Genomic DNA, 10,135 nt, shown 5'->3' with positions numbered 1-10,135 from the left:
GGGGATGGGAGCATTGAGGGAGGGCATGCTTATTTTTTGCAAACTTTGAAATATTTTGATATATTTGAATTTCTCTACATAAGATCAGCTCGTAAAATAAATGATATCTAATTTGCTCTGTAAAATCATTAGGACAATCATGATTGACAATATACTTACTGAAGATGAAACAGAGATAAAGCATTTAAGTGTTTAACCTTGACATGCCAATAAATGATATCTAGTTTGCTCCATAAGATCATTAGGACAATCATAATTGACTGAATACACGTACTGCAGATGAAAGGGAGATAAAGCATTTAAGTTTAACCTTTACATGCCTATGTTTTTTACAAAAAAAATTTCCCACATCTCATTCTTTCAACTGTTCTTTCCTTTCCAATGACGAGGTATATCAGGATCTTTTTGTGTCATGCAGTCATCCTCTAAATGCCTACTCATTGTCAGAAGTGAAGCCAATGGATTTTAGAAAGATTGTGAAATAACCTGGGGTTCTCTCTGTCCAATAGTCAATGCTTACTGAATCGTTTTTATTGTACTTGCAGGTGGGAATGATGCTTAGGGGCATGGGTTTTGATAATAACACCCCAATGTATGTAGCTGCTGGAAAAATCTATAAGGCAGAAGACTATATGGCCCCGCTTCGGCAGATGTTTCCACATTTAGAAACTAAGGATACTCTAGCCTCACTTGATGAACTCACCCCATTTCAGGTATTGTCGTTGCCATGATATATGCTGTGGGTTCTCCATCAAAATTTTGATTTGTCGTGTCTAATGAAATTTGTCACACTGCTTTTGAGGCAGAACTACTCTCTTTATGTTCTTCACACTCATCCCTATTTCCTGAATCGTTAAATATTTTAACACAGAGCAAGCAGATGTTCTGTAATATTTTGGGGTTTTGATTCAGGGCCATTCATCAAGGCTAGCGGCTCTTGATTACATGGTGTGCCTTCATAGTGAAGTATTTGTCACAACTCAGGGTGGAAACTTTCCGCACTTCCTGATGGGTCACAGGCGCTACCTCTATGGTGGACATGCAAAGACAATAAAACCTGATAAGAGGAAGTTAGCTCTACTGTTTGACAGCCCAAATATTAGGTTAGATTTCATTATAACATGCAGTATGATTCTCTATATCTGCCTTGTTTCATTTGATTCAATTTTCATGGTATGCTTTACGTTATGCATTTCACATTTATCCTGTTGGAAACTTGTACAACTAAGACTTTTGTGAATACCGAGCTGTGAATTGTTTTCTCAGAATATATATTGAAGATGTTTTACATTTGAGTTGATCACAGTTGCATTTGAAAATTTTTGGTCAACAATCTTCTTGGTTTTGATTTTATCCACCTTATGTATTATTTTACTATTGAATGTGCACAACCGTATAACTAATTAGCCTTATCCCAACTAAATGGGGTTGGCTACATGGATCCTTGCCCTTGAATCAGCTCCAATGTCATCCTTGATACAAGGCATAAGTTATGCATGTCTTTCTTCACCACTTCTAAAGTCATTTTAAGTCTGCTCCTAGTTCTTTTAGATCCTTCAATCTGAATCAAATCACTCCCCCGTACTGGAGCATCTAAAGGCCTCTATTGAATATGGCCATACCTTAAACGACTTTCTTGTAGCTTATCATGTATCGGAGCTACTCCCAAACCAGCTTTAATATGATAATTCTTTATTTTATCCTTCCTAGTTTTACCACTCATCCATTTCAACATCCTCATCTCCGCTACACTAAATTTATCTATATGATGCTTCTTAATTTCCAAAATTCTTTACCATATATCATAATCGGTTGTATGGTCTGTGTTGAACATGGTCATGCCACCTCAAAATCCACCAGTGTTTGCTGCCACTCTCAATCCCGAGTAAAGGAGGAGGGTTAGTGCATCAGGTTGGCAGCCAGGACGGGTAAAAACCCTACCCAAGCCCTTTTGCATGGATTCACTATTGTGTGTTTCTCATTATTGAAGTTCCCTTACCCTTCCTATAAATGGCTTGCAAAAATCTACTAACTCCTCCACCCTCCCCCAACCAAGAAAAGGAAAAGGCCAACTGTTAGATGATCATCTTTGTTAATAATATTATAACAGCAAATATATTTGAATTCTTCAATGTTAACACTAAATTAGATCAGCTCCTTGGCATGGTCTGCTCGCCTTTAAGCTGGCATGGTTAAGGAAGCCATTCTCAACCATAAGTTCAAGTGATTCCTGTGGATTAGGGAGCCCTGATTTTGTGATCCTCAGTGTAAGAATGAAGTCAGACAACTTTCACATAATATCATTCAAGACTTCGGACATCACACAACATGGGCCCACAATTTCTTGTTAGCATGTACGTAACACTCCGAGTGTCTGGTATCCATGAGTTACACTACAGTTTCTATCTTTAGCACTTGAACTGGGATGTGATGCAAATACTAAGAACATGTAGCACATTTTTTAAAAATAATGTGAAGCTTGTATATCTTAAATTGATCGCTTAAGAATTAACATCCCAATAAACCAAGTTGCTATATAGTAACAGATCATAAAGTTTATTATTTTCTTGGCTTCTCTGGCTATTGATGTGATGTTTCTCCCTCTGATTCTAAGCAAGACTTTGATTTTCTTGGTTTAGTCTAATTAGCCTATTTCATCTGAAGTAGGAAGCTTTCTAGCTTTCTGGCTTTCTATCTGCAGTTTTTTTTAGTCCAAAACCTTCAGAGCCTGGACCTAGATATATGGGAGCTGTGCTATACTCTAATCATGTCTAGTGGAAAATATATGCAACATTTCTTCTGCAACTCCTGCAGCCCTACTGTCAGAAATCCCATAGCATGAAGCTATGACCAAAAGAAACAGAAGTGTACTTTTCGTAGTAATTGGCCAACAATTTCTTACTTTGTTTGATTGGGAAGATAATTGGATGATGAGAGAGAACAGAGAGGCAAAAAGCAAGGTCAACAAAAGGAATGAAAATCTGAAATTAGATGTTAAGAGCTAATTTGTATTGTGTTCTTGAAGATACTTTAGGGGAACATGGGAAAATGTTATCTAATTATTTAGTGCCACTTGTATATATTGAGATTTGGAACAAACATTTTAAACTCGTAATTTTTCTCTCAAGGACCTAAGGTGCCTCCCGACCTCCCTCTTCTGAATACGCTGTATGAAGCTCCTGTTTTCTTGCTTCCATGCCTCTTCTTGCTTTCACTTAGCATTATGACACTTAGTTTTCTGTTGTCTACTAGAAAACAACTTAGTTTTTTGTTGTCTAGTGGAAAACAACTTAATTTTTTTGTTGTCTAGTAGAAAACAACTTATGACCTGCAAGTAAAGCTTAACTTAGTTTTTTCTGTGGTAGATGGGAAAACTTCAAGAGCCAGATGCAAGAAATGCTTCGTCATTGTGATTTGAAGGGCAGCGAGTGGAGAAAACCCAATAGCTCACTCTACACCTTCCCAATGCCAGATTGCATGTGTTGAATAGAATCAGATACTGTGGACAATAACATTACGATTCTTTGACGAGGAAGATATACATCATAATAGTGCCTAGATTTGTTTACTGTTATAGGTTTGTTTCATCCATCAGCCCCATTTGGTTGTCAAATAATTTTTTTCTTCTTTTTCCTCCTTTTCTGTCTCTGCAATTGAAAGAGGAAGCATTGTCAGGGTTTTGGTTCTTTTGGCCTTGAATATTGTAATTTGATAATTCATTGTTTATGATACTGCAACAGAATGAAATCATTTTTTTGTGAAGTCTGCTCCAGAAAACAGTGAAGGGAATAAAACATGTCCGTTTCATTAAAGAAACCCAACAGACATCTATAAATCTTTGCTGCAATTTTTATTTTTGGGGACTGAAGATCTTCACTTGTACGCGTATAGACACCTCCTTCACTCTCTATTACATTTTTGAAAACCTTCCTGTGATGTAATTTTCTCTTCCCAAGTATTGTTACTTAGTGTTCTAAATATTTAACAGTCTCTGTTTTGCTTTAACATATAGAGTTTTTCTACCTTTTTATTTGGTACAAATACTAAGTATTACCTTCGTATATCTTTACTGTAATCACTTATTGGAAGTGCACCTTAAGTGGTTGGTGAGTTGTTTTATCTTGGATGTGAGGATATATTGCCAACCCTATTGCACACAAATACGGGGCGTTCAAATACCTTAAGGAGAGTATACCAATACGACTCCACTCTACACAATTTGGAGGACTATTATTATCATCTCAGTATCTCTACTTGAACAAGTAAGTGATACTTTTCTTTTTTATTTAATAGTATTGAAATCTGTATTTGTCAAAGTCTTATACCTAGTGCCCATATTCTCTTTCTTATACCCTCTGTGTCTTGGTGTAGGAGCATGCGACAGAATAGCAACTTTTATCCTAAAATTTTGCAGCAGAAATGTGTGTAGTCCCCTATCACATGGACTCATCTGTGACCACCATATTGGAACCATTTTATGGAAAATCACATGTAGTACACCCAAGGAGAGGCAGTCCGGCCTTGGGACTCAAATCTAACTTGAGTTTATCATTGGGAAAACCATACACAAAGCCATTGGACGAGGAATGAGGTCTACGATGCACCCCCCCAACTCCGTATGATAGTTGTGTGCATGGGCATGAACCATGCACTATCGTGCAAGCAACCTTTCTCCGCAAAAGTATTGATAAATAAGTTTAGCAAAGGATTGTGTGCATGGTCATGCACACCACCATTGGATGGAATTAAGAAGGTGCATCGTAGACCCTCTTCTCTCCATATTCAACAATTTTGTGCATAATCATGATTATGCATGACTGTACACAAAACCCTTCATCATAAAGTTACCAAGCTTTGAGAACTTTTTAATTCCACCATTCAAGCTTTTCATTCAAAATTTCCTAATTCAAGAAGCTTTTGGAAACCGACAGGTCCCAGGTAGGATTCTTAGCCCTCATGATCAAGGTCATATCAACACATTGGTCCACCATGGTTCTCCATAAAGTTGAAACCAATAGGTCCCAATTAGGATTCTAAGCCCTCATGTAGATCATATCGAGACATTGGTCTACCATGGCTCTCCATAAGGTTATTACCAATTCACTTGCCGAAGATGAATTAATGCTCTTATCATCGTTGAATTATCTATTCATTTAGGGTCTTCTTAGGTGTGACTATGTCTAGAAAGTATAACACTTTATTAATTGTCATACGTTGGTACATAAGTTACTTCATGTGATGAGAGGACAATGTAATCATCTTATCGATATAAATGAATAAAGGAAGTAATTAAAATTACAAAAAGATACTATTTTGTATTTTATATTTATCCCATTTGATGTCATTTTGGTAATTTTATAGTAACACCTAGAAAGACCCTTTTATTTATTCTTTTGATAGGTAACAGAGATGTACTAGAAAAAAGTGATGGGGGGGGGGGGGGGAGGGTGGGAATGTAATACACATAAATGCAACCTCTAAGAACCCATTGAAGAAGGGGAAGTGGTCCCTAGACCAGGTACGACATAACCCACCAATCCAAGGGAAAAAGAGCCACAGACAAAAGATAGATCAATCAGAACCGAAAATAGGTCTCTAAAGCCGCATCCCTCTTGATAAGGTCATTAGGAAATTTTGGTGGAAGCCAGTTGAGCTCCATGAAAGAAATCAGTGAGGAAGCAAGGTAATCTGATGGCTGATTTTGAGAGGAGAGCAGGTACATCTTTTAAGAGATAGATACGTGCCGCCATTGTACACAATAAGATCCTCGCATGACGAAATCTAAACAAACATCTTAGACTTTGGTGACTTATGCAGCATTTTTGCTTCATTAAGACTTACCCAACAAGAATTAGTTTTAAGAAATATTTTTTTTTTGGCTAGGTAGAAAGCTATAGTTCCGTGCATCGATTGCCTGGTTGGCGGCCCCCACTGTCTAATGGGGTTGAATTACAGTGCAAAAATTGTTTTATATATTTTTCTTTTATGAAGAAAATCACATTTCTAGCGTTTAAAAGTAGAAGAAAAGAATGTTACATGGTCACGCGGCCTTAGCGTCAGAACAGAGGAAAAAATTGATAGTTCCACACCGTGAAATACAAAATATCTACCCCCATTTTGATGGCCCCACAAGACTAGGTAGTGTTCTTGTTCCTTTAAAAGTTAGGATTGAGTTTTCTCATACCCATTGTTCAGATGGCTAGAGAGGGTATTGGGGGGAAAGTGGGTGGGCCCAGAGAGGTATTGAGGGAAAAATGGTACATACTTCTGACTTCTTATGATAAGGGGAACTAATAATGACCCTAGGATGGTGGTTGGAACCTACTTTGCATGTGGAGAAAAACTTTCCCTAAAAGTAAGTTATACCTAGTGGATTTTCTTAATATCTAATCTCCTAATTAGCATATGGTTGGTATGAGATGATGTAACAGTTATGTATTAACTGGCTAAGTATAATGTTTTGAAATTAGATTCAATCATATGGTCCACTATACAATCAATACTTTTTATTTTCGTGGCAATTGATTTATTTTTATTTAATTTAATTTAAAATTTTATTTTGGTTGCCAAGATTGACATGTGGATTAAGTTGTGTGATGAAGTACTTTTCAGCTTTAACTTAATTACCGAGAACTCATGGTTACAGGGATACATAATTCTATCAACCACGGAGTGAAATTGGGTTAAATTATTACATACGTTTCCGACATGACCTTCATAACTTGCAAACTTACAATTTTGTCGAGTTCCCTATAAACAAAATAGAAATCACATGCTTGAAAAATAATTGGACAAACGATCGAATAATATCATCAATAATATATTAGGACTATTTAGAAAGATATATCTTATCCATATGGGACTGCGAATCAAATAAAAATATCATACCATGAGAACGCTCAGTAGGTTTGCACCAATTCCACTTATTCTAATTCCAGCTATAGTTTGGGGATAAACCACCAAATGGGAACAAACCCCATCTATGTTTGAATGACTTTCCCTTCATATTCAGAAAATCACTACCCATGACAAGGAAGCTCCGTATTTGGATGGATGGATGGGAATATACTAATGTCTCTATAAAAAAGAAAAGAAAAAGATAGGAAAAAGAAAAAAAAGAAAAGAGAATATACTATATTTATTCTAATCCAACTGTAATGTGGGGTTTCAACCATGACAATATCGTTATACAAAGGTGGAAATTTCTTTGGTGTCTTGGGACCTTAAGCATGATACAAACTTGTGTCCTCGTTATATATTTTTGTAATTTTTTGGTTTGATTTTTTTATTGGCTTTTTCCTACTGATGGTAACGCCGAAGGTGGGGATTCAGCCATTAGAATTTCTTCATTTTTTTTCGCATTGTTCCTTCTTGATTCTTTGTACATCCTCTTTTTTTTTTTTTTTTTTTTTTTTAATTCAATTATTTGGACCTCCTAGAAAAAAAAAGGTGGAAATTTCTTTAATATTTTCCTTTCAAAGTAAGATATTCATCTTCTCATATATCTTATTGTCGGATGTAGTGAAGAGGCCTTGGTATTGTTTTGTATGATTCTCTGGTTGGTTATGCCGTTTATATGCTATTTGTACTCTTAAGGCCTTTCTTTGTTGATGACAATGTTGAAAGTGGAGGAAATCTTTAAGTCTGAGTTTTGCCCATTGTAAGGATTGTCTTGTACTCCTTTTTTTTATATTAATATAATTTTTTGTTGGTTTTAAGCAATACCCTCTCCCAAATATTATATATATGGGCGATGGAATTCTGTCTATCCTTGTGGCTCTTGCATCAATGTATACAAGTGGTTTCAACGCACACTGGGAGAGAAGAAGCAGCATATTCTTTTCATGTCCAGTTATGATTAAACATGGAAAATCCCTGACTTTTTCTTTATATTTATTTTTATTATAATATCATTTTGGTGGCCTAAAATACCTCAAAACTTGGCATAACCTCACTAATAACTCAATTCATGGGTCGGTGGGCAGACAAAACTATGGTGCAAGCTAGCTTTGAGGAACGTGCCAATAGGAAATCCATTTGTGAATCTACCATCATAAAGAAATTTGGTTAAAATCCCTAACCTTTATTAATGCTTCACCCACTGCCCTGGTGCCCCCATCCTCTTTCACCCAATATTCTTTATAGCTTCCATCTTCGTTTTCCTACATTTCATAGACGAACCTTCAAGAATTCAAGTTTTGTTTATTGTCTCCTCAAAGAGTGTAAATTAAAACACTAAAATGGAGAAGCAAATTCTTGACTTCTCCCTGGTTCCTTTTGGCCTCTCCATACTGTTAGCCTACCACATATGGCTTCTCTATCGGATCATAAATCATCCAACAAACACAGTCATCGGCATCAATGGCATCAACAGGCGTGTATGGGTCCAATCAATGATGGAAGTAAGTTCTAAGCATCCTTCATTTCTTGAATTTTTTTTTAGATCAATAAAAATTGCATTAAAAGACGAGAAAAATATATACAAAAAAACCCAAATGAGAAAAAAGAAAAGAGATTGAGTTTATGATTACATCTAGTTTTGATTTCTTTTATCTTTATAACTTATGAAACATAGCCATCCCTTAGGTCATAATTATGAGTCATGTCGAAGGTGGAGTTTCAAGTCTTGTACATTCTTTCGCTGACCTTAAGCAAAAAAATTGTTTCTTTACATGATATGGATAATAGGACACGTCGAGAAATGGCGTGCTCGCTGTGCAGACCTTACGAAACAATATTATGGCATCGACCCTATTGGCATCGACGGCGATCATGCTCAGCTCCGTCGTGGCGATCCTCATGGCCAACTCGAAAGCTCGACCTTCAGGGATCATTTTCGGAGTTCAGAGTGAGATGGGAATTTGGGTGAAGTTCTTTACCATATTGGTCTGTTTTCTTATGGCTTTCTTGTTCAATGTACAGTCTATAAGATATTATAGCCATGCAAGTATATTGATTAACCTTCCAGTGAAGAAGATGTTAAGCCCACATATGACAACAGAGTATGTGGAAAGGGCAGTGAACATGGGGAGCTATTTCTGGTCATTGGGATTAAGGACCTTTTACTTCTCTTTCCCTCTGTTTTTGTGGCTCTTTGGGCCTATTCCTATGTTTTTGTGTTGTGTTGTGCTGGTTTTTATGCTTTATTTTCTGGACGTAAGTTTTGACTTTGGAGGAGGTGATGGTGTTGGTGGTGTTGTTATGGACGACATGGACGAGGAACAAGGGATTTAGGCGTGGGCTGTTACATGTTCTTATTGGTTTACACTTGGCATAGGCTTGGAATGAGATGTGTTATATGTTGTTATTGGTTGACACATAGCATACACTTGTGTTTCTAAATAAAAGAGAGAGAGAGAGAGAGAGAGAGAGAGATTCACATTCAACCCAAGTTGAATGATGGTCATTTTCTCTCAAAGGTATTGGAATAAGAGAATTAAACTATGATGATTCCATATGATATTTTCTTTGTGTTAGTGGCTTTTTTATGATGGTGCTTTCCACACTAACAACATAGGTTCTCATTATCCCTACTTTGAAAAAAAAATCAATAGATATATTTTTTCTTTTTAAGAAAGTCTTCATTCGCCAGTTTTTAAGAAAGTCTTCCTACACCAGTAGAGGATGTTTCATCCATCATCCTAGGTTCAAGAATTTTTTTTAATAAAAGAGAGAGAATGTGAGAGTTTCCTTAAAGGCAGCGTGACTCTTGCAGTACTGGATCAATAACATTGAAATATCAAAAATAGAGGAATTCATGTTTTTTCATAGAAGGCAATGCAGTCATTTTGCCTTCTTTGTATCTAGAGAACAATGGGAGTATTGGAAGGATTTTTGTTTCTCCTGAGGGTTGGTGTGGTTATTTAGCCCTCCCCTGTGTTGTAGGAAGTAAAGGAGGGGAGGGGAGGATATTTATTTGCATAGAAGCACAGACCCGTGCAAATTCCATTTGAAGCATGTGACATGACTCAAATCCCAGACTAGTTCTTTATGAAGTGATGCCACAAGCCAATTGAGCAAAAGGGTTTATGGTTATTTAAAAAAATGGGAGAATGTTTTCTATTTGGAAGTGTAGGGGTTGTGCCAGACATAGAGGTGGATGAAATAACTGCCCCACTCCCTATAAAAGGTGGAA

General features: G+C 36.6%; 2 protein-coding genes across 4 annotated transcripts in view; both read left to right on the top strand.

Moving 5' to 3' along the window:
• LOC122061673 (O-fucosyltransferase 9-like) overlaps nt 1-3,812 on the top strand; it is a 32,304-nt gene extending 28,492 nt beyond the window's left edge. For 2 of the 3 annotated variants that reach the window (XM_042625087.1, XM_042625090.1), the window contains exons 8-10: nt 546-713; nt 913-1,103; nt 3,366-3,812. In XM_042625087.1, coding sequence (XP_042481021.1) covers nt 546-713; nt 913-1,103; nt 3,366-3,486 — 480 coding nt within the window. In that variant the 3' untranslated portion in view covers nt 3,487-3,812. Of the gene's footprint in view, nt 1-545; nt 714-871; nt 1,104-3,365 lie in introns of those variants that run through there. The other variant, XM_042625089.1, reaches the window with a different exon arrangement.
• Nucleotides 3,813-7,955: 4,143 nt separating this feature from the next.
• On the top strand, nt 7,956-9,317 carry LOC122062098. Its single transcript, XM_042625743.1, has 2 exons — nt 7,956-8,402; nt 8,689-9,317. Exons 1-2 carry the CDS (start codon nt 8,241-8,243, stop codon nt 9,232-9,234), a joined length of 708 nt encoding a protein of 235 aa, XP_042481677.1. The 5' UTR covers nt 7,956-8,240; the 3' UTR covers nt 9,235-9,317.
• The last annotated feature ends 818 nt before the right edge of the window (nt 9,318-10,135 follow it).

This window comes from Macadamia integrifolia, chromosome 14 (genome assembly GCF_013358625.1).
Source record: "Macadamia integrifolia cultivar HAES 741 chromosome 14, SCU_Mint_v3, whole genome shotgun sequence".
Classification (NCBI taxonomy): Eukaryota; Viridiplantae; Streptophyta; class Magnoliopsida; order Proteales; family Proteaceae; genus Macadamia; species Macadamia integrifolia.
Note: the sequence above shows the minus strand (reverse complement) of the source record. Positions and strands in the feature narration are given on the sequence as shown.